The 24537-nt window shown below is 52.5% G+C and overlaps 3 protein-coding genes across 3 annotated transcripts; 1 reads left to right on the top strand and 2 right to left on the bottom strand.

Annotated features, from left to right (window-relative positions):
- Positions 1-1736: 1736 nt before the first annotated feature.
- Triagg1_2972 (transcriptional regulator family: CCAAT-binding TF) lies at positions 1737-2693 on the bottom strand (the record flags this gene model as incomplete). The annotated part of the gene is made up of 1 exon (XM_062897212.1): positions 1737-2693. The coding sequence occupies one exon, from the start codon at positions 2691-2693 to the stop codon at positions 1737-1739; it is 957 nt and encodes a 318-aa protein (XP_062758039.1).
- A 14271-nt stretch (positions 2694-16964) lies between these two features.
- Positions 16965-17657, top strand: Triagg1_2971 (uncharacterized protein; the record flags this gene model as incomplete). The annotated part of the gene is made up of 1 exon (XM_062897211.1): positions 16965-17657. One exon carries the CDS (start codon positions 16965-16967, stop codon positions 17655-17657), a length of 693 nt encoding a protein of 230 aa, XP_062758038.1.
- A 4091-nt stretch (positions 17658-21748) lies between these two features.
- Triagg1_2970 (uncharacterized protein) lies at positions 21749-24374 on the bottom strand (the record flags this gene model as incomplete). Its single annotated transcript, XM_062897210.1, has 2 exons — positions 21749-23813; positions 23863-24374. The coding sequence occupies 2 exons, from the start codon at positions 24372-24374 to the stop codon at positions 21749-21751; spliced, it is 2577 nt and encodes an 858-aa protein (XP_062758037.1).
- Positions 24375-24537: the final 163 nt, after the last annotated feature.

Here is a 24537-nt window from a genome sequence, read left to right as displayed (position 1 = left end):
CGTCCAAGGTAATCGCGTGTGCTCTCCGGGTCACGTCCAGCGACCAGATTGTCGTAAAACCAAAAGATGCAGCTCCACGGACGTGGGATACTACGGCAGTCGGTCCGAATGGATTGGTGTTCCCAGCTCCCAGATCAAAGGACATACCGGGACGAGGAGGGGAGAAAGAGGGCAGCTTTTCATCTTGTCCTCTCGGATCGCAGCAGATGAGGTAAGGACGGGCCAGTCAGTGTCTGACATGCCGAGGCTCGGCGATTTGCCAGCTATTTGCCGTACCTGCCGACCCCGGGTTTTCAGCCACCCCCGATAAGTCTCCTCCCCCCCTCTTCGTTTCCTCTTTGCCCAGATCTCTCTGCCAGGGCATTGGTTTCATTCCTCCCCATTGGACAGCATGTAAGTTGGTGATGCCTACCAATCTGATGAGTGATGCTGGCCCAATCGGGTTAAAAACAGCACGGCAATTCGCCTATTAGATACCACGATGACAACTCCAAGCTGTTGCTCTTGTGCCTTCACGTCGGACTACCTAAAGCAAGACATGGAGTACAAGCAAGTACCACTGCATCTCGACAAGTTTAGCATTTAAAGAACGCCAATTAGGTACTCAACTCCAATAAGTCCGACTTCAGCTATTTATACCAGCTAAACTTATACATAACATAATCTGCGTTCTAATACCTTAGTAGGTACTCACATATCACGTATTTATCATGATACTTGTCCTTGGATAGTACTGTTGCATATCAAATGATATCTTCAATTTGAAAGCTAGGAAAGCCCAGAGCATATCCGGTGACGGACGACACCTTCACCTCTATATCCACACAAACTACATAATCTTTCTTTCCCACCTTCTCCAAGTGTCCAGACACTTCTCCCTTGTTGTTCAAACAATGCTAATGTCTATCTGTGTCCTGCACACAGCCTAGTCCTGTTTTTTAATTGCTTCTTTGTTTCCCAGTCCCATTCTCTTTTTTTATGCTTTGTCGGTGATTTTATACCAGCTGATGCAAAAAAAGAAAAGAATAAAAAGAATAAAAAAAGGGAAAGAATAAAGAGTAAAATCGAGAAGGAAAAAAGATGAAGAAGAAGAAGAAAAGCAAAAAAAAGTCAAAAGAAGATAAATGCCGTATTGCCTTGATGCATCTCCATGGTAGCCAGACCAAATTCCTCCAAAGGTTCAACTCTTTCGAACATTCCGTGAGTAGAGAAAGTCAATAAACATAAGAAAAAAAAGTGTGTGGCAAGAAGAAAACAATAAGGGGTATCCATCGTGTCGAGTCATCCATGCATTCTGCCTGCCCAACCAGTTCCCCCCCTTTCCAGCCGTCTGGAGTCCCAAACCCGACCATGACGAGCCTCAGCTCATCGCCAGACCAAGACAGATCCATCTTCAACATTATCAGTCTTCAAGTGACCGAATAATGGAGCGAAATTGTCCACGGAGACGGCGGGATATGCTGAGTCTCTCGAATCGGAGAGTGTTCTGAGATCACACACCATTTGTCGGCCGTTATATAAAAAGAAAACATCACAGAAAACTCCCCGTCCCATTCGATGCCTCAACTGAGAATGATGGCAAAGACGCATCTGTCCTCAAAATCCCTGTCATCGTGTCCTCATTATAGTAAAGAGAGAGAAAGAACCCGAGAATGTCTCATTTGCACCGTCCGAGGTGCTTTGAGCATGCTCGAAAAAAAGAGTGAAGTAGAAGCAGAAAGAGACGAAAGCAGTTATTAACTGTCGTCTTCCGGGTTCCCTTCGGAGCTCTCGGCTTGCGTTTTGGGCTTCTTACTCGAAGTTGAGGGTCCAGATTCCGACTTGCGCTTGCCGCTTGAGGTTTCAGAGGACTTTGAGGGTGAGACATCTTCAAGGCCCTTGCCGCTGCCATCTAGCTCCCCCTTGGCATCCATAGCCGCCACCTCCTCGGCTGTCAAGAAGCGACCGCCGGGTCCACGAGGTCGACGCATCGCATGGTTGTGTCTGGACTCGTGGAGGTATGGCTTTCGTCCTTTGGACGTCAGCCTCAATTGCTCTTCGAGGCGCTGGCGAGCGACGCGTCGTTTGAGGATTCGGTGGAATTGCTTCGCGTTGACGTATAGGGGGGATTCTTCGACAGCCCCCGCAGGCATCTCGGGAGATTGTGGGTGCTGCATGGCAGGGGCCGGAGGCATGGGCGGGGGCCGGGGTCCGCCGTGGTTCATCATGCCCGGGGCGCTCGGCACGCCGGGGCTGGTGACTTGGCTCATGCGGCGGCCGGGGATTTGAGAAATGCTGTTCATGCGAGGAGACGGCCGGCCATCTTTCTTAGCGTTGGGCATTCGCGGGGACGTATGAGGCATGCTCGGATCTGGGTGCATGTAAGGGTAGCTGGACCCCGAGGCGGCGGCAGTGGCGGCCATTGCGGCAGCCTGGATGCCGGGCATGCCATAGGGAACCGGCTGCATGCTGGGTTGAGGCACGCCATACTGTGGTTGATACATGCCGTGAGCTGGGGCCTGGCCGGGCTGGTGTTGTTGTTGCTGCTGCTGCTGCTGCTGCTGCTGTTGCGATGCGACGATGGGGGATGATTGCACTGCGTGCTGGGTGATGCCGTGGCTGGCGGGCGAGGTGATACTTGCGCCGGCGGCAGAGTTCGCGTAACCTGCGTGAGAATTGTGTTGCTGTTGTGGATATTGCGCGTATTCCATCATCCTCCAAGAAGGACAAGGACCGAAGCTGGTGTCGCGAAGATGTCGCGAGCCAAATTGTGGGGTGGCGCTATCGCGGTTGGCCCTATCACAAGTCCGAAACTTGAAGCTAGGAGATCCGGGACGAATAATATCAACAGCGCAACGCTAGACGACTTGCTTACAACGAAGACCGCGAAAAGCCCAATGACGAACAACCGAAGATGAAGAACTAAGACAGACAATAAAAAAAGAAGAAGAAATCGTGCTAAGACAATAGTTCGTTTTGTTTTTTCCTTTCGTGATTTTCTTTTTTCCTTAATTCTGTTTTGGAAGAGGTTTAAAATGCGCGCCGGTCGCTTGGGTATAGGTTGGGCACGTCTGGCCGGGAAGCTGGCGATTCGATGCTTGGGTAATCGCAAGAGAAGCGTGCAATGTTCAGGCACCCAAGTCTACCAGACATGCGTTGGTGAGCTGGCAGGTTGGTGGGATGGTGCCAAGTACGTGGCTCATAAAGCCGCAAGGCGTCTGCAGGCAAAGATGTAGCCGCGGGGCAGAGTGGAGGGTGGCTGAGTTGCCGGGCGAGAAGAGAGCCACGTGAATTCGAGAGAGGTCTTGTTGTTGCCTCCCAAGTCGTTGCGACAAGGTACGGTACGGGATGGAGAGCAAAGTCGCCTTTTCCACTTCCCCAGAACTTCTCAATCGAGGATTAACAAAGATCTATCCAACCACAGGCGTTAGCTCAGTTGTATATAGGCGAGACGCTGCGAATGGTGAGACGGCCAGAGGTATCCAGGCAAGGATGGGACAGGGGTGCGAGCCACCAGCACCAGGGAGCCACACTTGTGATGCGTTGGCATAGTTGTAGCTCATGCATGACGGAATATGCAGCCAGGTCCACACCAGGCCAACGGAGCCCACAACAAAGCCCCCAACTTGTTGCCGACACGTCGGCACACAAGTTTTGGCAGAGACAAATGAGAGCCCAAGCCGGCGCCGTCGAGGGGAAGCCAACGAGGCCGCGCCGATCCAGATAAGCGCCATGAGATTCGCATCTCCTAATGCGATGCAGTGTGCAGGCAGGCTTTGAGGACGGCAAGAGGAGGGCTTCCACGGCCTCAGAGCCAAGGGATTTAGATTGTCTCATCCGAATGGCAAAGCGGAGAGTTGGGCATGGAGACTAAGACACGCCATGAGGTGGGGGATCGGGCTGGTTGGTGGTGGGTGTTGGCCGTGTCCGGTCAGAGGAAACGACCTTTTGGCCGAGGTTGGCAATCATGTGTGGGAGGGAGGGACGGGATGATGGAGGCGAGTGAGGCAATCGGGCAGGTAAAACTCGAGCTTCTGGCGCACCAAAATGGACATGTTGCGGAGCTCGATTCAAACAGGTGACGACAGGGCAGATTTTGGGGGCAGAGGCAAGAGGAGAGATAGAGAGAGAGAGGCAAGGAAAGGTTGGCCGAACGTACTCAGCCCAGCAAGGGTGAAAGTGATGTAACAGCTGTCAGGGTGAAAACGAAAAAGAGGCTGTGAGAATCTGGGCTGTGAGACTCAGTGGACTGGGCTGGGCTGAGCTGGGCTGAGCAAGTAGGAATAGTCGGTGTAAATAGGTGAGCGAGCGACAATGCCTTGGTTGTGCCTTGACTGGATGACGTGCAAATACACGAACAAACAAAGATACGAAGAATACAGGGAGAGAAAGAGAAGGTAGATGATCATGAAAGCAATGCAACAAAGACAAGGGGGAGCCAATACAAAAAAAAGACAGGGCAAGGCAAGGCAAAAGCAAAGTAAAGTAACAAGCAAGGCGACGTCAACCCCAACAGGGCGAGCCGGATGGCCGAAAAGAGAAGACAAGGGCTTTGGAGAGATGATTCGAGTAGGTAAAAGAAGAGCCGGGGGTGCTGGGGATTGGCAACAACGGCATCAAGGGAATAAAAAAGAAACGAAGGAAACGGAAGAAATACTACGTACCTCTTATACGCAGCCACAACGGGAGCGCGTACAGACAAGGTATGAGGTACCTGGCGGCGATTTGCGTTGGGCCTATTCCCAGCTTTTGGGAATGGACAGAGGCGTGCAGAGCTCTGATTGAAGGCTCGGATAATTGAGAAATGGGCACTGCAGATGCGCGCTGTCACCTGATGGCGTGTTGCGCCAATGGAGAGGGCGAGGTTGAGGCTGGCGACGATGATAGGCCTTTGGCGACTGGAGCCTGCGATATCGATGATGAAGAGCTACGCCAGTGCAGGAAGCTGATTTGCTGGCGGGCAGGCTGAATTTTTAGGTGAGCCCCGGGTGCCTGTGCGCGCCTTGTTTCGGGCTGATTCTGGCAAAAGCAGCAGCTGTCCTGTCGAGTCGAATGGCTGACGTCGCAGCGAACCGCAAAGAGAGTGGGGGAGAGGCGGGAAGCTATTGATGCCCTTTGATGCGATGCGATGCGATGCTGCTTCGGGCGTTGTGGCACTGCGCCGAGATTGAGGAGCTCCGAAAAGCCGAGGGCAGCGGAGTCGAGAGTAAAAAAAGATCAAGGCAAAAAATAGAACGATTCAGCGCAATGCAATGCAATGCAATGCAATACGAGAAGAGCGCAGGCAGGGCTTTGGCTGGGCGAGAATCAGGAGAGAAAAGTAAAAAGAACAAGCCCGTGTAAGGCAATGTGCCCTGGCCGGGCAAAAAATAGCTGAACAAGAGCTACTCGTACAGCTTCAGACAGCTACAGGCGCTTTCAGGGCGCTGACGTCGCAGTCGCAGCAGCAAGCGCGCAAGGGCACAGCACAGCTGGAGCTCTCGTCAGAACAGAACCCGAACCCGAACAAAAAAAAAAGCCCGGAAACGGCGTGGGCTCAAGGCTTGCGCTCACTGGCGCGCGGCTTGGGCAAGCGGATCGGGACGAGATAGTCGAGTCGCTGTGAATGGCCAGCGAGGCAGAGCAAGTGTTTCGTTTGTTTCCCTTGCGGACGAATCTGATTGCACGCGTGAGCGCGGGAAGGGCCCTTTTTTTGCCCTTTGGACGGGCTTGCTTTTGCGCTGCTCGTTCGTTGGACAGGGCAGGGCGGCAGGGCGCGCGACGGCGGGTTGATTGGTTGGAGGCAAGATGGCAAGGCTCGCGAAAGAGGACGAGGGAAAATGCGAAGATATGATTTGAGGGGCGGGGGGCCAGGTGTCTTTTAACACTTGTGACTGGCTGATTCAGCCCTAGGGTGGGGCCCGTTCGGTGGCTGGCTTTTGGCGCCTGCGCTGTGATTGGTTTGCGCGCCATGGGACCACGCACGGGCCATTGTGGCGCTCTTTTTTTTTCATCATTTTTTCCTTCTCTTTGGCCTGGCCTGTTGTTTGATGCTTGCTAGCGCCGCGAGATGCTTTTTTTTTCCTTGTTGCTTGTCCGCTTCGGCACGGAGCCGCTCGTACTGGGAACCTGAGCCCGACCGTCATGACCTTGCCACTGCCGAACCACGCTGGGGGAGCCTGATTGTATCATTGATCGTGCCGTTGGTAGTGGTGTACCACAAATACCTTAGAGGTACGTACCGAAACCTTGTACCCGAGGGCATTGAGCATGCACCGTCAAAGCGTGCCCTGTCTGTGACTCGTACCAGTACTTGCGGTCCATGCCTGGTTGAGAACGATGCACGTGTTTTTAATGGATGCTCTCCCTACCTTGCAGTACAGGACACTCACTGGTAGCACTGCGAATCGTTAGCAGGTCTCGTGCTGTTGCAGCGGTCATCTGCAGCCAGGCGTCATGTTGCCTCCCCCTGCCCATGCCAGCCGAACGCATTGATAAAGTCTATTAAAGGAAATGTACGAGTAATCCTTGTGTGCGTCTTGGGTCTTGGCCCAAGGTACCCTGTCTCGGGAGCCTCAGTGGTCCAAAGTTGTCTGCCGTTGGTACCCAATAGCAGAGTGTGTTTGGCAGCGTTTTCCCAAGTCCACCCCCAAAGGTGCTCTGTGAATATCAATACGGAGCAATTACAGGACTCGCACATGCACGGACAAGCCTCCCACAGCCTGTCTCGACTCCTGTGTTTCGAAGTATCCGTATGTCGTCTTCATCAGAGCGGCAGTCTATTTTCGTATCTCTCCGTCGTTCCGCTCTGCCGCTGAATTGCCACCCATCTTACAGGACGAACACGTCTGATAACACGGCGTCAAGCTGAGACGCGGCGTCTTGGGAACAACACCAAAGACCCCCCATCTCCACGCGAGTTGCCAGCATCCTACGGATATGCTCGTACTCGTACGAGTAGCTTAGCTACCCTTGCTCACCATCTCTCGGAGCAGCATCCTCTCTCATCTCCCCCGCCTTCGGAAAGATCGTCTTCCCTTTTCTCGTGCGGCTGCTTTGGGTGCTCCGTGTGAGCTGTCAAGCAACCCCCCGGACTTCCAGCCCTGCTAGGGACATGAATCAGGCCCCCATGCCGGGTCGCCCATCAGTGAAGGATGGCTCGGACATTACCTACGTCTTTTGTGGCATGTCTTTGCTTGCAACGGCGCTCCCTGGAGATGAAGGTGATTGAAACCGGTGAGCCGTTCTTATCAGGGCATGCCCAATGCAAGTACTCTATACTTGCAGCTCTCTACTGCGTGCCGTGCATTGTGCCAAACCACTACGTATTGGATACTCTTGGGGAAAATAAGCGGTGACAAGCAGGGGGGGCAACGCAAGCGGGCGCAAGACGCATCTCGTAAGTGCGGCTGAAGAAGGAGAAAAAAGACAACCTGGAAGGCCAATATAAGCCAGACAGCCGCGAACCGCGAGTGCGATGAGGCTCCAGGTAGGAAGACTGTTGAGCAATCGTTCTAGGTACTTACCCAGTAAGAGTTTGTTCATGCAGATCGCTGGCATACGAAGAAAGGGTCTTTTGTTTACAGGTACGGACGGCATGATATTAGCTTCAACCAGCTACAGCTACAACTACGAGTGCAGTGCATGTCCAAGCAACAAGACAAGAACGTGGCGTGCATTGTGTTTTTGGCCATGACTCTTTTCGAGGCTCATACCAAAGTCAATTCGTCCGTGAGCTTGTTGTACAGGTACCTACTCGTACCTACACGGAGCAGCAGAGCAGAGCAGGGCAATGCAGAAGCAACGCAGAGCAACTTCAACCGCATGTCAGCGCCGCATGGCACGTGATGCGACGAGATGGATTGACCGACCTTGGCCAAACCTTGGGTGTGACGAAAACGCGCCGCAATTAGAAAAGAGAAAAAAAAAACAAGTTTTTTTCCCTCCCAGACATTGTCGCCCAAAAAGTCGGTGTGCCCAATGAAGCACTTGCAATCAACGGCTTGCCAGGCTCTCTCCTTGGCGGCTGTTGGAGGGCCAATTCGGCGACATGTGCAGCCTCGTTTTTTTGTTGTTGTTTTTTCGCAGCTTCCTGGTGATGATGTCGCATTCTAGGCGGCTTCAGTTCAGTCCACTGCAGCCAATTTCAGTTCGATGTGACAGAGCCCACAAGGCCCAACCAACCAATCTCGGAGTCACACTCGGGCAGGGTCCAAGAACTAAAACTAAAACTAAAACTAGAACCTCCTTGTCACAAAAGCCCGTTGGGTCGAAGAAGCCCAATTTTATCTTTTCGTCCCGTTCTAGGCCGTATCTATTTTCTTCTCTGTGCTTGACTCGACAAGAGAAGAGGGCGCAGAGCCAATCGTTTGCCCGGCCGCAGTCTTACGTATTTTCCTCTCTCTCTTTCTTTTTTCTTCTTTTTTTTTTCATCGAATCAGTGGGGGCGGGCCGTGTGACCAGGCCAGCAAATCATGAGGCCCGTCGTACGGTACAGCCCACCTGAGTGGCTAAAATTCGAGGGCGGCATTTTTGGTCCGCGTGCGTGAGTGGACACTGGGGGCTGTAGGATTTCGGCCTATGGCCCTGTTTGGGTCTTCGGTTCCGGAACATGGCCAGGGCTCGATGCAATTGTTCTTCGTTTGCCCTGGGCTTGTTGTTTTTGCCATTGCCTTGTTCTTGTTTTGTTTCTACCGGCAACTGAACTGTTTTTGGAGCGGAGCATCTGCTGCCGAAAGAAGCACGAACCGGGCCGGAGTAATACCCGTAGCAAGTACCCAGACCAGACATGTGAAGCATCTCGTAAACCTAAGCGACAGCCCTGGTATCAAACAAGGCCTTCATCATGCCAAAGTACCTGCCCATATAGTAGTATTGCGAACCTTGTACATGCGATACATGCGTGCTGTAGGGAGAGATTAGTCGACTACCAACACCTGTGGTCATTTCGCATCCCCCGAAGGGCTGGACCCGGCGCATTGCATCACCTGACATGGGGTTGTGCATCGGTCCAAACTTCATCTTCAGCTTCGTCTGTCCGTCTCTGCCTGGCCAACTGGCATGACTGACCCTCGCCTTGCATGGTGGCGCATCCAGGCTACGTAAACATGCAGATTCGAGGGCGACGGATGCTGCACGGGGTACAGACAGAGGACGGAGTACAGGGTACAGGCAATATCGGCACAGAGTTGCGATGCCTACTATATTTTCTTGTTCCAGGGTAGGCTCGGTGACGAAACCGCACTTCAGTGTTGATCACTTCTCTCCTCACCAATAGACTATCGAAGAAGCGTGGAAAAGACCAAGAGACTTGAGGGATGAAGAGCAAAATACATCATGTAATCTCACTGATGTTACATTTTCAGTGATACCATTATCATATACGTATACTGGAGCCTGTAAATGTGCACAAATACTAAACAAAAAATAAACCATCCAAAGCCTCTTGCGCTTTTATATCTCCACCTCACTCATCACCACAACCCTTCCACACCACACAGAGCCTCATCTCCACCATCCCCCGTGCGCTGATCGCTCACGGATTCCGATTGGCGCCTCGTCGGCATGATCCCGCGCGCCTTGCAATCGTCTCAATGGCTGTACCAACATGGAGTGCTCCGTAATGCTACCACCGTTCTCTTCCCGCGTTCAAGGGTCCCCGAACTGCCATGTGTGACTTATGCGCGTTGGGTTGACTCTAAACCAGCCCTTTTCACATTCCCTCGGAGCTTAATTGATTGCTCATGTAATCAGCATCTGACTTATTCAGCCTCAATTTGCACCGGCAAGGAATCAGAGAGGGCAGGTCCTATGATATCCCAAATCTTCCAAAGGAGGCAGAACTGTATAGATTTTTGGAATGCCTGTTGCCGTGAAGAAGCCAGAGAAGGAGAATTGATAGAAATCGTGATAGTTTGAACGAACTACTTTCATGATCGCTCCTACCATGTCTCTGGCTACGGTTCCCAGGTTTCACACTCGATTGAACGGGCGCCAAAGTTGGGGGCAAGAGGTATATCTCGGCCATCTGCTGAGATGTTGAAGAGCCTAGAGCCTAGCTGGCAATCATCGGTGCTTGCAAATTACAAACAATTAGCATCACCCAGAGAGGAATCATGAAATGTACGGACAGCATAAGAGAAACTTACTAGAATAGGGTACAGACAAAACACGGATATGGTTCGAAGTGCACAATCTTGGCCGACTGTACATTTTCATACCTTGAGATTTGTCAATCTCCCGCCTTGTGAATATGAGTAAATACAACACGACATACACTCCTTCGCCGATCGCCTGGCATCCATATTGACTCCCATCGTAATCGTAGACAGCTCCTTTGTAGTTGGGCAAGTTGTATAACCATACCTATAATCTTATTAGCTGCAAGATTACAGTGTAGAATAGATAGAGCGAGGACTTGCGTTTGCTTCAGACATGATTGGCCTAGCCATCGCTACCAAGCAACAAAGCAGCTTTGAGAAATGCATAAGATGCCTAGTACCGTACCGGCTGCTTTAAAGTAGAGAAACTCAAATACCCATAAACGCGGAAATTATAAGGAACTTAGCATACGTGATTCTAAGAAGGTCATGATATTCTTCAAGGTGAAACTACAGATCACATATACCCGAAAATGTCTCCTCCAGCACAGTCGAAATGTCTCACATCATGGTTACTCCATCGGGAACATCCGCGTCTTTTCCTTCAGATCCAGGTACTACCAAAACTACGTCATGCGAGAATGTAGCATCCCCTTTCAACAATACTAGACCGGATACTTGTTTCTTCTACGGCTCGAGCGATGGCCAAGTATATTGTGCTGGTTATAGCCAAATTGATGTTCCCGTATGCAACGTGGCACGCCCGTCTGAATGGGTGACGATGATAACGAAACCAATCTCTTCCCTCCCCTCTGGAATGCAATTTACAATCATGGCACTAAAACGGATGGATTAAGTAAATGTTTCCTAATTCAAACCTACTGCTGGCAGAGTAGAATTGTAGAATATGCAGTGTCATGGTGCATGCAGTTACGAGCCAGTCTCGGCTTACACAGTTGCCAAGATTCTGCTGATGTGATACCACCAACTCGGGCAGTCCGACAAAATGAAACATTTCCCTCTTGTGAGTCGGATTGAACGAGACACATGTCTAGAGATGATTTCTTCTCAGCAGCTCTTGGAACGTACGGCTACTTCTCCAATGGCAGCCACGGATGAGATGGGTGAACAGGGGGGCGAGTCTACACAGGTAGCTCAAGCACCTACAATACACCCGGAAAGCACATATAATGGGAGGTACTTGGCATTTACTTGGGGGCTAAAAGAATTCTTTAAGTGTATGATGAGGCCTGTAAGGGGGCTGAGAGTTATTGGGCAGCACTGCCCTGGATAGCCTGGACCACCGAACTCAACATGGAGGCAGAATAATCTTCATAGAGCAACACGCTGTCAATATCACCCTTCAGCTGTGGCTTAAGGTGATGATACTAACCATATCCAATGAAAAACGTTACGTTAGGGGCACCCGCTGTGCTTCGGCTTTGTTCACTTGTACTTGGCAATACGATATTCCCTCCCCCCCTGATCGCGTACGCTGTCTCTCACCCTCTCACCCTCTCACCCTCTCTTCTTTGTCTTCCTGCTGTATTGCAATGCTGACGTATGCCTCCTCGGAGCAGCCGTATGTAATTGGGATTTATTGAGAGTCATACAAGAATAACCCTCTGGGCATATATCGTATCCAACTCTGGACATCAGCAAAACTCCTCACATTACATACACTCCAGCACGTGGTGCACAAGATGCAACTCTGAGCTCAAACAGCAAACAGCGGTGTAAACTACTGGATTACATCCCCTCCTCTTCATCAATCAAAGTAAGGATTTGCCACGAGACCAAGCAGGCACTTATGCGCTGTCTAGAATGTCTCAGGCAATGCCTCATCTTTCTGTGATGGAGGGGTGAGTCTATCTAGGCCGTGTAGCGTTTATTGACACTTCAGATGCTCGGCCCAGAGGAAATAAACAGACTTCAATGCAGCGTTGACGCCCAGTTTGGTCAATCAGATTCATAGCCGCCGAAGGAATGCATGCGGGCGTATTTTTGCTGTTAGGTGATTGAATTCACGAGAAAAACATCCATGCTTAAGCCTCTCACGTACCCATGAGAGCTGACGGCCTTTGAAACTCTTTTTAATAGGCAACATGCATGGTGATGCCCCGTAGAAGGCCCAGTTTACGTGCTTTCACACTCTGATATGTGACGGCGACTCCTCCAAATGACTGCGGCCAGGTCAGACTGTGATCAAGCAAGAGGGCCAAGTAGATAGGAGGGTGAGCAGAGTAGGAAACCATCATGGATGGCTAGATGGCTGGAAGGCTTATGGCCTAGTACCGTTGGTGCACACGATTCACCGACATCGTTAGGTCGAAAGAAATGGTCCCTACTTACTGCAAGGGTCGAACGCTTCGCTAGAGGTCGTCTGGTGTATCCAACGCAACTCATCTGCTTCTGGCGCAGCCATCACTGACGGGGAGATCCACAATGGTGGCAAAGAGCTGGCCAGATTTTCTTCTTCTTCTGGGTGCTTACCTGACCCATATGTGTGTATATTAAAACTTCAGAATGCCTTCATGAGAATAACTCCATGCGACATCGGGACTGGTCAAGAGTACGTCCGTTGACGCTGCCTTCTCCCCTTGTACGGAGTACCGACATGGCGACATATGATATCTCATAAACCGGGAGTTGATCTCTGGCCTCTAGCTCAAAGACCCCGGACCAACACCCTCTGTACGAAATTTTTCATGCCAATGCCCGACGGACATGGGAGAAGCATGAAGCTGAATGACGCCGGCTGGGCTGGCGGAGAAGGCGTCCACTCATACCTGTAGTGGTGTTACGCAGGCATAGGCGCGCCGCGAGCCTAGGCCAGGATGGATATTGCCATGCTGTCGTGGCCATCAACTAGAGGATAGAGCACGGCGGGAAGGAATGGGAGACGATGAAGAGGGGGTCCTTGTGGAGCGAATAGCGTCGATGCCCGCTCCTCTGAGGATGGACGAGAAGGATGGAGGCTTGCATCTTCAATTTAGACTGCGGAGCGAAGTGCATGCGCCGTCTCGACAAAGGCGAACAACGCAGCGATGCCCGAGGGCGAGGCCGAACGGACTGAAAACGCATGGACCACGAAGAGCCGCAAGAATGCTTGGGATGCTGCATGTTATAGGTCTCTGCAGATCCACACGAACACAGCTTTCCTCGATGCGGTATGAAAATGGTGTTTTGGCGGAGCCGCTTATGATGCATGTTGGTTCAACATGCCAACGACCAACAACAATTTTGAAAATCCACGACCAAGGGGCCACGCTGGGCTTCGTATCTATCTGAATGAAACGGTGGCCAGCACAGCTTTGGCTTTGTTCTCGTATCAATGGAGTACGTGTAATACGATCGAAGAGGAGCAGCGGAATGCTACCCCAGCCATATTTCCTACATCTCAGGCAGGAGGCGCGAGGCGTATTGGGTGATTTCAACGCCATCAGGTTGCTGGGTCTTTGATGCGGCTACTTTCGTTAGCGGACAACGCCAATGAAGCGCGAGAAGGATCCTGGCGGCTTAATTTTTTTTCTCTCATTTCTTTTCATGCATGCATGCATGTATGTCTGCAGAGCGGCGGCGCTTAGACTGGGGTGTAGTAGTAGCGGTGGCCGCCTTCGACTTGTTGAGGCATCATGTCTGGACTGAAATGCCCTGGCTGCCATCCAAGGTAAGCGTCCACTGGCCACATTGAGTGGCCGCATCGAATAGTACGAAGCAGAGGCCGGATCAAAAGCATGGCAGCAGCGCTGTGCTGGCGCCTTAGAACAAGCGCGCTCGTGTGCGGCCTATCAAAGCCAGGCCGGGTCGCTTTGGCGGCCATCTTGTAGAGATCAGTCAATCAGAAGGCGGCCGGGAGAATAGCTCATGGCCATGCCCCCGGCCGCATTCGTACGGCGTCTGCTCCCGACATGCAGCCAGCGGCTGTTGCTACGGTTCCATCGCGGGTGCAGGTTTGAAGTGTGACTAAGCGCCGGCTGTTGCCAAAGCTCAATCTAAGGGCCAGGCAAGTGAATGGTGTTGGAACGAACGAAGCTGAAGCTGTCTGGGGCCTGATATCTGATCTTCGAAACCAAGACTCGGGATGGTGCTCCGCAGAGCAGCTGATGCGCGCGCATCGATGCCTCAAGAGGTTGTGCCAGATCGTGGAGATTTCATCGCAGCATGATTGGCATGCGATGGACGGGATGGGTGGCGAGAAGCGCCGTCAGATGCTGCGTCGTACATTTATGTAACCAAACACCAGGCAAGGCCGGCTTGCGTTGCTTGGACTGGTGCATCAGGAGGGGAAGCTGAGAGAAGGTTAATTGGAAAGCGAGTTGGAGTCTGGTCTTGGGGCGTCCATGTCGTCGCCCGGGTACAGAAGTCGTGACTTGTACGACATGCTGGATCGTGATCCTCGCTCAAACCCCCAGCTGAATGCTCAAGCCACCCCCAGATATTGCCCGACGAAAACGGCAGCGATGCGCATTGACAAATATTGAACGGCGTCTGTCACCCTTTGCTTTGGCAGCTGCTTATTCTGGCTCCTCATTTCAAATGACCTGCTGGGGGCACAGGCAATTCGCTTTGGCCTGCCTGTCCGTATTCATCGTCTCCTGAATTCAGCGCCGGGCAGGGACTCGAGAATAGCGCCGCTGATATCTCGACCGCCACATCACCGCGGTTCTGGGTGCTGTTTGGATCCGCTTCTGATCTCCGTGACCGAGCAAGCATCACCTTCTGGGACAAGGCAAGGGAATCGCGTCATCCCCCAGTTTTCGGACCCTCACCTCCCCAAGTTGCGAACCACGCGAACGGTTCTGCCAGCCGAGTGGGAAAAGAGCGACAACAACTTGGACCATCCATCGTGACCTGTTTTCTGGGAACTCGAGGCCGAAGCTAGTGGCCTGAATCACCGACCGGGAGAAAGCTTAACAGGGCCCGATCCCATCCAGTCCCATCATCTCCATCTCGCTAGCACAATAGCACCAGTGACTTGTCAGCGAGCTAGGAAGCTTCGGCCATCCCAAGTCTCTGGGACCAGTTCGCGCGATGCCGTGATGGATTTCGCTCGCCCTTCTCTCTCAAGCCGCCCTTAGCACCGAACCTGGGAGGCCGGCCAATCAGCTGGACACGGCGGTAGGCCGCGCCCATTTTGCTTCGTACTTGGCCGTCGAATCACAGTCGCTCCCGACGACCAAAGCGGCCTAGCAGAAGCGCCCGGAGATCTTCCCCTTGAACCACAAGACCTGCGAGGTTGTCAGTTAGTTTGTGTCTCTACGGCTCACCCCTCAGCCCAGGCACTTACTAGGACTGGTAGCAGCAGCATTCTAGGACTGATGGACTGACTGTATCGGCTGGCCCGTCGGTTTCTCTTTGCTTTTTCTTCAGCTCGTCTTTGCTTTTTTCCTCCCTTGCAGTGTGACTGACCAAGCTGGACGAAGTGTTTAGCACCGCCCAGAGCCGGCGGCGGCGTCACCCCAGCTTTCGGAGAACGAGCATTGCTGTACCTTTATTGGTGATAGTAGTAGCAAGAGTGTACTCGTACTCGTACATGTGGTTGTGGTTGAGGAACATGGAACTGATCGAATCCAACCGCCGTTGAACTTTGCCATTAGCACCTCCAGTGCCTGGATCTCTAGCGCCACAGCGGTTGACGGTCTGTACTTGCCCAGTACCTCCAGAGCAATAGCCAGCTGCCGCTACTCATGGCCATTGTCACCGCACCGCTAAGGTAGCATCGAGGTACCCGTGCGCACCCCCCTCGGCCTCGCGCTGCTTTAACGGGCAACGCCCCTCTGGTTCCCCCTTCCCTCAGAGGGTTTGGAGCCTGGTGGTGCCTGCACTTTGAGCCTCCGTCATCACCATTGCCATCACCAACAAGCAGGTGCTGAAGCACTCGCTCTTTCCAGGGAGATCCATTCGGCTCCCTCCTACCAGTAGACGCCTGGATTTTCTTTTCTCCCGCTTCCCGTCCGTCTCCTTCAAAACTTCTCCTTTTCTCTCTCCACGATCCCTTCACCTTCAACCTCGACTATTCACTGCCATTCGCTGTTTCGTTTTGTTTCGGCGCCAAAGAGCCCATTCACAGCACGGCGCATCCGCCGACGTCAAACCCGCCCAAAAGCAACCCGCCCAAGCACAGGCACAGGTAGGCATAGGCAGGCATAGGCACGAGCAACAGGCCAATTTCCTCGTCGCGCGCTCCGTTTTCCACTCCATCCCCTGCTCCCACCCCCCCTTGAGCAATCCTTCCTGTGTCGTCGCCCAATCCGCTTGGCCATCGGCAGCCTGCAATAGGCGTCCAGCGGCAGGGATTTCCAACGCCCCCCCATCCAGGCCACCGGCGCATATCCAAAACACAGCCCCTGCCCGAGCCTTACACTGCCTGCTCTGGTTTGACTGGCTCTTCTCAAACAGCCAAACCCCGTCTCGCCTTTGCCGCCAAACCCCTCGTCGGCCGGGGTGCTGCTGTCTCTGACGCTCTCCAACACACCTCCCTAGGAACACGCCCCATCCGCTTCTTGTCTTCTTACAAGTACAAGCACCACTGCCAACCAACGGTCCAACACAATATAATCCGCCGTGGCCTGCCTTCTTTCGTCCCCGCCAAACTTTTCTCTGGCTTCATCTCATTGCGTATCTTCGCTTGAAGGGCATCACTGGTTAACGCTCTGAAGCCTCGAGGCTTACAAGCTGCCACGACTGCTACTCGTCTCCCATCTCTTTCAACATTGCTCGCCTCTGGCCATCACCGACCGCCACCTACGTACCACTGCTACTAGGGAATACAAGAATAACTCAAATTGCACTCACACGCAGCACGCACGCACGCATACGCTCACACGCACAGTTTAACTTGCGTATCACCCATCATCTTATTTCAGCAACAGCAATCAGCCATTTTCAATAATCACCGCCATCATGCCCGCAGTCACAGCCAGGCCTAAGCTGGGCAAGCTCTCCACTCCATTGACGAGCACGTTTCCCTCCGATATACACTCGGCAAACACGGCCACGCCTAGGTCCGCTCTGACTTTCGCCTATAAACCTGATCCCAGCTACATCAAGACGCCCATTAGTCCGCCATTGGCCTATACCGATTTCCTCTCAAAGGCTCTATCACTCAACTCGCCTGCTCTTGCACCGGGCGAGATATCTCCCGATTCTGCGCCAACATCTGCCGCTAGCGATAAGTCGGAGACATCCTCAACAGATGGGCGTCCGTCCCCAACTTCCAGCGCCGCCAGCAGCAAGCCCTCGTCGCCAGCATCGGTAATGGCGGTCCCCCCAACTCCATTCACGGCGCCGCTGCCCATGTCCGCGCCTCCTACTGGGGCAAATTGCTTTCCTAGCTTGAAGGTGCCACCTAGTCCTGCCGTTTCCAACCTGGACTCGCCCTTGAGCTCAAGACTCATCGGCTCCCCATTCAGTGCCCGATCCATCCACTCTGTATTTGATTGGGATGCCGCTCTCAAGGCTCGCCTAGGAGAAGTGAAGAAGCAAAAGTCCTCACGGGTAAGTGTACGGCACATCCGTGAGGTGGTGACAAGAACCGTCACTTACACTCCGAAAATGGAGCCCGCCCCCAGAGGCAAGCGACGGAAGGTGGAGTAAGGAGACGACGACGGGAAAACATGTTTCGGCGCACTACGATCCTCTGTTTCAAATCACCTCTTCATATGCTGATAGCGATGCTATCAGCCTGCACATCTTTTAACTATCAACGCACCAACTGTATACCAACCATGATCCGACATCACTGGGTGTTTTCACTTCTTGTCTAGACGACTACATGTCTCCCTGTGGGAGACCAAAAAACGGATGATCAAAGAATAGGAAGGGTGACGTGCTTCCAATCCTTGCTTTTTTCTTTAACGAAACCTTCAGCACTAATACGCTGGTCGAAGCTGAAGTCGACGATGTGATGGATTACCATTTACACCCGGGCGAGTCCCGGCATGACTACTACTGGCGTATCATGGAAGAATGGTGTGGGGAGTTTTCTATTTTTACTTTGTTTTTGTCCCGTTCCCATCACCATGTCGGCTATCTCATTTTTTTTTGTTACTGCATTCCTTGACTTCCGAGAGGACGTGCGAGGGTGGAGGCTTTTTCTGAAAGAATCAAGGGATTTCCTTGTGGAGTTTGTTGGCGTTTTCCTTGGGGCACGACCTTAGACGTCTGACGGGCGTTCAACAGCGCATCGACCAGCTTGAGTCGGACTGTGGATAATAGTCTGCCTGCTCGAGTCTGGGCGGGGGCGGCAGAGGGTCAGGCGATGCGGCGTGTGTCACCGGGAGCGGGAACCAAGAGGGGCCGGCTTTTGCGAGGTCGCATAAGACAGGGTTGACGGAGGCAGTTTGACTCTTGAATAACAAGACGGGCCAGCTGCACAGCGCAGATGGGATTGCTCGTAGCACGCACTTATACACTATTTAGAGACACATGAAAGACTATTGATGAAATCCATTGGACGAGAATTGCTTTGTGACCAATCATGATGGCGAGGACGGCGCTGATTAGTGGGATAACTTCCGATTGCAACACAAGCCCGATCATGACAGATGCAGCGTCTACTGGCGACTGCGATCACTCTGGCCCGTTTTACGACAGGTAGGATTTTCCAATTGATGGTGTGTGTGTGTGAGTGTGTGTACAGAGTATCAGCAGCAATATGGAGCAGCGCTTTGTACTGCACGAAGAGCAAAACTCGGTATAAGAGACTGTTTTCATTCGTCGCCTTCCCACGCCTTACTCTCCCCCCCCCTCTGTCATTCTCAGTCACTCTCTCTCACCCGCCTCCCTTATTTCACGCAAAGCTGCAGATAGACTTGCGCAAAAAGAAGAGAACAAAAAAAAAAAAGAGGCCGGGGAGGATGGTCGCAGAGGCGGTCGCATGGGAGTGGGCGCCTGAGAGCCTTTTTGCTTTACTAGTACCAGTTATGGGGCCCCCTCTCGGTATGGGGGTTATAAAGAGTCCTTGGCGCATGTGCATAGGCTTTTGTTCTTTTTTATTTTTCTGACATGGAATGTGGTTTGGAGTGTGAGTGAATGTGGATGGGCTTGCGAGGGCGTTGGGTTTGTGTGGTTGAGGTGGGCGCGAATATGCAGTATCTGCGAGTTGTTTGTGCATGTTGGGGTTGAAGAGAGAGGGAGACAAAGAGAAAGAAGGAGAGAGAGAGTTTTGCCATCTGTTTTGAACCTCCTTCTATCTCTTGTTGGTCTCCCCCTTCTGTGAAATGTGTCTTGTCTCTCGTTATAAAAGGGACACAAGATCCCTTTCGAATCCTACCACCCCAAACAAGTCACAGCGTCAAAGACAATCAACCCCCCCTCCCCTTGAGAGAAGAAGAGGACCATCGTGACAGTTTTTTGTGTGGTATTAAACACTTTCCTATTTCTCTCTCTTTTTGGCCGCGTGGTGAATTTTTTATGCTAGATGAGCGGTTGTGCGTTGCGTGCGTGCCGTGTGCGGTGGGTGGGTGTCTGGGCCGGATAATGGGCCGGACGGGAAGATGCTTCCCGCTAGGTCGCGATGCAAGAGGCCAAGAAGTACTACGTTAAATCCCATCGTTTTGTTTTGTTTTCTGCTTGCTGCTGTAGTCTGATCTGCTGGATCGTAGCGCCGTGGGTTGAGCAAAGAGGCCATCGGAACGAACCCAGTTTGCCGCCTGGCTCGACTCTTCGACATCTCGTTGAGCGGCTATGTCCCGTCGTGTGTCGTCAACACGGGTTGCTGCATATACACGTATCATAGGCCGTCCACTCAAGAACGCAGGATAGACAGAGAGCGTATTACTCCCTGCTGAAAGGCAGCGAGCTTGGAGCAAATGAAACCGCAGAGTCTCTGTCTTGCCCACCATCGTCATCACCGTGGCCATTCCTCGATCTCGAATCTTGTCGTCAAGCCCTCTCCCGTTGTGCCTGGGCTTAAGTCATCTTGCACACGCCCCCTCCTTCATCAAGACATGCTCGTCATAGCAGAACCGCCTTAGTACGAGTAGGAGTCGCCTCAGGTTCCTCTTGTTCTCTCCACGTCCTTACGACACCATCCCGTCTGCTCTGTGCTGCTTTCCTTCCATCCTTCTTTTGATTAGACACCCCCATCCTTCGTCGTCCGGGCACATCCGTCGTTGCGTTCGTGACGTTCGCCGACGTCACTGGCCGCACACCCTCTTCCGTCTCCCAACCCCGGGCTCGTAGGACAGCAATGGTCCTAAAAAAAGGCATAATTTGGGAGCAGCTAAAAGCGGCGTCGTCCCAGGACAGACGACACCAATGCCACCCCAGTTCGTGCCAGTGGACCTCTAAGCGCCGTCGAGCTCCCGCGAGCCGTGTCATTGGTTAGCGTGGATATGTCTGTCACCCACCCGTCGGGTCCAGTGTACATGATTGGCCGGGATCTAAGCGCCCTGATATGTGGGCAACGCAATTGTTCGAGATGCAGAAGACTAAGCCGTCGCTACTGTGGCTTTCGGGGGTCCATTGCCTGTGCTGCTGTGCCTATGAGATGAGGCCTGCCGTATGTACGAGGGCGTATGTCGGCAGCATGTATGAAGAAATGAGTCGGTCATCATGTACGGTACGAGTAGGACCCTTCATGCCGTGACATCGTATGTGGCGAGGAATCTGCTGCTCGTACAGCTGCGTCGAGCTGCGCTAATACTTGTATGTGCGGCCGGCAAAGCTGGCACTTGTACTCGTAACGAATAGCAAGCAAATGGGGGAGAGCGAGCAGGAAGCTGATTGTCCTCTCTTGAGAGACGCCAGAATCCCGGTTTCCCAAGATTTGGGCAAAACTCAATAAGCGAAGGCGGCCTCGTGAGCTCAAATTGGAACCGCTGTGGGAGACGTTAGTGCTTAGATTCAATCTTTCTTTTGACCATCAACTGCCGGGCTACCACGCAGAGGTAATTCTCCTACACGCGAGGCCTCTTATCCGCGGGACTAGCATCGGCTCACCGCTGGGCTGGGAACTCTAAGCTTCTCCCACCCCTGCTTTGCTGCTGCTAGCCTGCTCTCAAGCACCGTCTCTCGACGCTCGACTTGGAGCTCGTCCTGCTGCCAAGGTATGTGCTGTAGAGTAGCATTGTGACATTCGGTCATGCGAGTCACGCTATCCTAATGTCGCCATGTGTTCTTATTGGTCCCAGTTTTCCGTCAGACTAGCAAGATTTTCGAGAAAATCATATTCGATGTGTGGTTCTGAAACGAGAGCGGCGGGGGGTCCTGGCTCGTATCACCTCTGCTGAAACCGGGTTAAGCCGCCATTGGAGGAGGAGGATGAAGATGCCGTCCGTTTTGCCTGGATGGAACATTCTGAGACGAGTTCCATTTGTTGCTATAATTGGAAACGCACGCACGCACGCACGCACGCTCACAACGCACGGAGCGGTGATGAAAACACTTTCGTTTCAATATCACACGGAGCTCTGTGGAGCCTCTCCATAGCCATCGGGGAACCTGTCCCACGCAGTCTTTATTCTTCGCGACTAACGCCTGCACATGGCAAACATGGCAAATCAAGATCGTCCCGCAGGGGCATCGACGGCCGGGCTTCTAAGAAGGAGGAGGGGCGGTCAATTGTCCACGCCTCCAACTCCACCTTTGGAGTCGAGTACCCTCCATCACGACTGGAATATCCCCCCCCCTTCTTCTCCATCTCGAGGCATACAATGCCTGTAAGCGACTGAGCGGGCAGACAGCTAGTCAATTTCTCTGATTTCCTTTGCGACGGCATTGCAAAGAGCGACTTTGACCCCAGCGCCAGTGAGGACGTGGATCCATAGCCGCTGCGTGTCGCTCAGCCTGTCGTTTGCACTCTTGACCTCAACAAACATGGCCTCTCCTCTTGCCTTTCCTGGTTCCTTGTCTGTGCCGTCTGCTTCTTCATTTTGGGCCATCCGCCAGAGAACCAGGTCCGGGATGCCTCCACCTCTCTGTCTATACTCCTGAGCCATCACCTTGCATAAAGCGGCTAAAGCGCTACCTTGGAAGCAGCGTACTAGTTCTGTCAAGTCCTCCACCGGGAAATCCCAATTGAGACCTATCACACTGGTTCGTCGCTCATGCTCCCTTTCCCAAACCCCACGAAGCAACCTTTCACCCTCCCCGTTGGCAATCTCGACCAGTCGATGGTTGATCTCCGAGGTCCGAGCAGGGAAGAAGGCGTCGGTGTGCAAGTCCAGCGGACAAGTTTGAAAGGCCGTCTGGAATACGTTGGGGATGTAGAGAAACAGGATGTCGTAGAACAAGTAAGCAAACAGGGTGCGAATAATGCCTCCCTCAGCATGGTAACCCTTCCACCCCTGTGACCGGAAGTGATTCAAGCACATCTCTTCCACGGTACACACACCGCCAGAGTCTGAATCGTCCAACCACATGGTTCTCGTGCTTGGAGCTTGGCCTCCCGGCTTCGGCGGCGGGTTTTTCTTCAATTGGATTCCTTCAACCGATAGCTCCAAGGGATCGGCAAGCCGTACATGTCCAAAATCATGCTGAAGACGCTTGGGGATACGAAGCTTCTTCTCTAATTTGACCAATCGTTTTTGTAAGTCGTAGTGGTGTATGAGATGGCAATCGGGGTCTTGAAGGCCCGCCTCGCAAGTCGAGACTGCTATGGCCCTCCACCGCTTCTTCTGCTGCTCCAACGCATGGGGGGTGAGCTCCGGGTCAAGGCTGGGCATGTAATGCTCTTCTAGGAGAGCCTTGCGTTGATACCAGGAGCCCCTTCGAGCGAGGTGAAAAAGTCGCTGTTCTAAAAGCTCAGTCAACAGTTCATGCTCCCTGGCGTATCTCTTTAGTTTGCCAAAGACCAAGGCAGCTTTCACGATGATTCGTGTATATGAGTGGGCAGGATTGAATCTCCTGAGATAGGCACCCTCTCCCATTTCGTAGACTTGACGCTCTTTCACAGTTTCTTCTTCAACCAACACCCTCCAGCGGGGGTGTACCCTTTCAAAGATGTCGAGTATTTTCTGTGACCCTTTTTCATCTAGTGGTCCACTGAATTCAAGCACACTATCAACTTCCGCTTCCATACGAATGGCCGCCTCAAATTCCAATAAGTGAGATCGAGATGCAAATATTGTGGAAGAACGGCACACAAGGTACTCGGGAAAATTCCGCCTCGCAATCTTAGCCAGAATGATAGTCGTCAGTGATTTCTCCGTCCATTCTGTAGATCTGTAAAAGACCAGATGTACCCTCTCGAATAGTGTGAAAGTAGCAGGCGATATTCGAATACATGGACCGACAATGGCAAGGATTTTGGCCAGGAAGTGCTGTTCCCGATTGGAATTCTCCCTTTTTACTTTGCGCACCGTTGGACCAGGATGGTCTGTTCCCTCAGAGGTATTCGAATCTCTGCTGTTTTGCCTACTGATGCCCAAAGACAGCAGCCCAGCCTGCTGCTGGCTCATCCGGCACAAGGCTTTGACCATATCCATCTTGGTCTTTCCTTGGATCTTGGCTTCTTTAGCTAAAACCTTGAGCTCATCCAGGTGCAGTAGCGACGCGGCCTCCTCGACTGTATCGAGATAATCTTCGGAGGCATCAGCAAATGAAAATGTATTGATATCCCCAGGGTCTTCTAGCTCAGCACATGGCAGCTTGTTTTCTACGGGCGACTCTTCTTCATGCTCTGGAGGTAGGGTTCGAGACTTCTGGAGCGTAGCGATGGCGCTGTCATGGTCTGAGATGTCGTTGAAATACCCCAAGCGAGAGGACCGATGCCACGCCGCAGTTTTCCGGAGAAACAGCCGAACGTATCTATCCTCTCCAATAAGTAGAGGAAGGTTTGGCCGCTAAAGTGACTTACAAATACTGCGCCTCGTAGTTCAGGCTTCTCCATTGCTGGAAAATCTCGCTCTCTTTGCTACTGAACAGGGACGATTCTTCTTCCAAGACTGTATCTAGTGCGAGGTTGAATGCGTCGACATATATCGAGCTTCTTCCCTTGATCCATAAAGGAGCAGTATTGACATCCGATCTCTCTTCTCCAGCGTTGTTTTGGGAAGACCTGAGAGCCTCGTACTCTGTAATTGCTTCTTCATTGGTCTCGGTGGGCGGCAGGGCATTCTCAAACTCGGTGACTCGCTCCTTGCTCCGGCGCTGGTCCGTTTCATCTGAAAGCGCCTCTGAAGCAGCAATGACTTGCTGCCCATATTCCACAGGAAGCTCATTTGGCTCTTCCGACTCTGAATCGGTGCCGTTGTCCCTCTTTAGCCGCTTAGACGGCCTTGAAGCGACTGGCGATGCATCACCAAGTGAGCGCCGGGCATCTCGAGCTTCAGCGTCTGCACCTGATAGCCGCTTCACGAAAGCATCCATGGCAGCCCATTTCAAAAGCAAGATTCTGGCTTCTTAATGAATAGCAAAAAAAAAGAACGCTCAAAGAATGGATGATGTCCTGCACAAGACGAGTGGAAGTTGACGCGGCGGCCCGTGAACAGCTAAACGCGAAGTCAGCTGACCCCTCTAAGTGCCGTCCCCA

Source organism: Trichoderma aggressivum (genome assembly GCF_033847375.1).
Source record: "Trichoderma aggressivum f. europaeum strain CBS 100526 chromosome Unknown scaffold_008, whole genome shotgun sequence".
Lineage (NCBI taxonomy): Eukaryota > Fungi > Ascomycota > Sordariomycetes > Hypocreales > Hypocreaceae > Trichoderma > Trichoderma aggressivum.
This window is presented reverse-complemented; position numbering and strand designations above follow the sequence as displayed.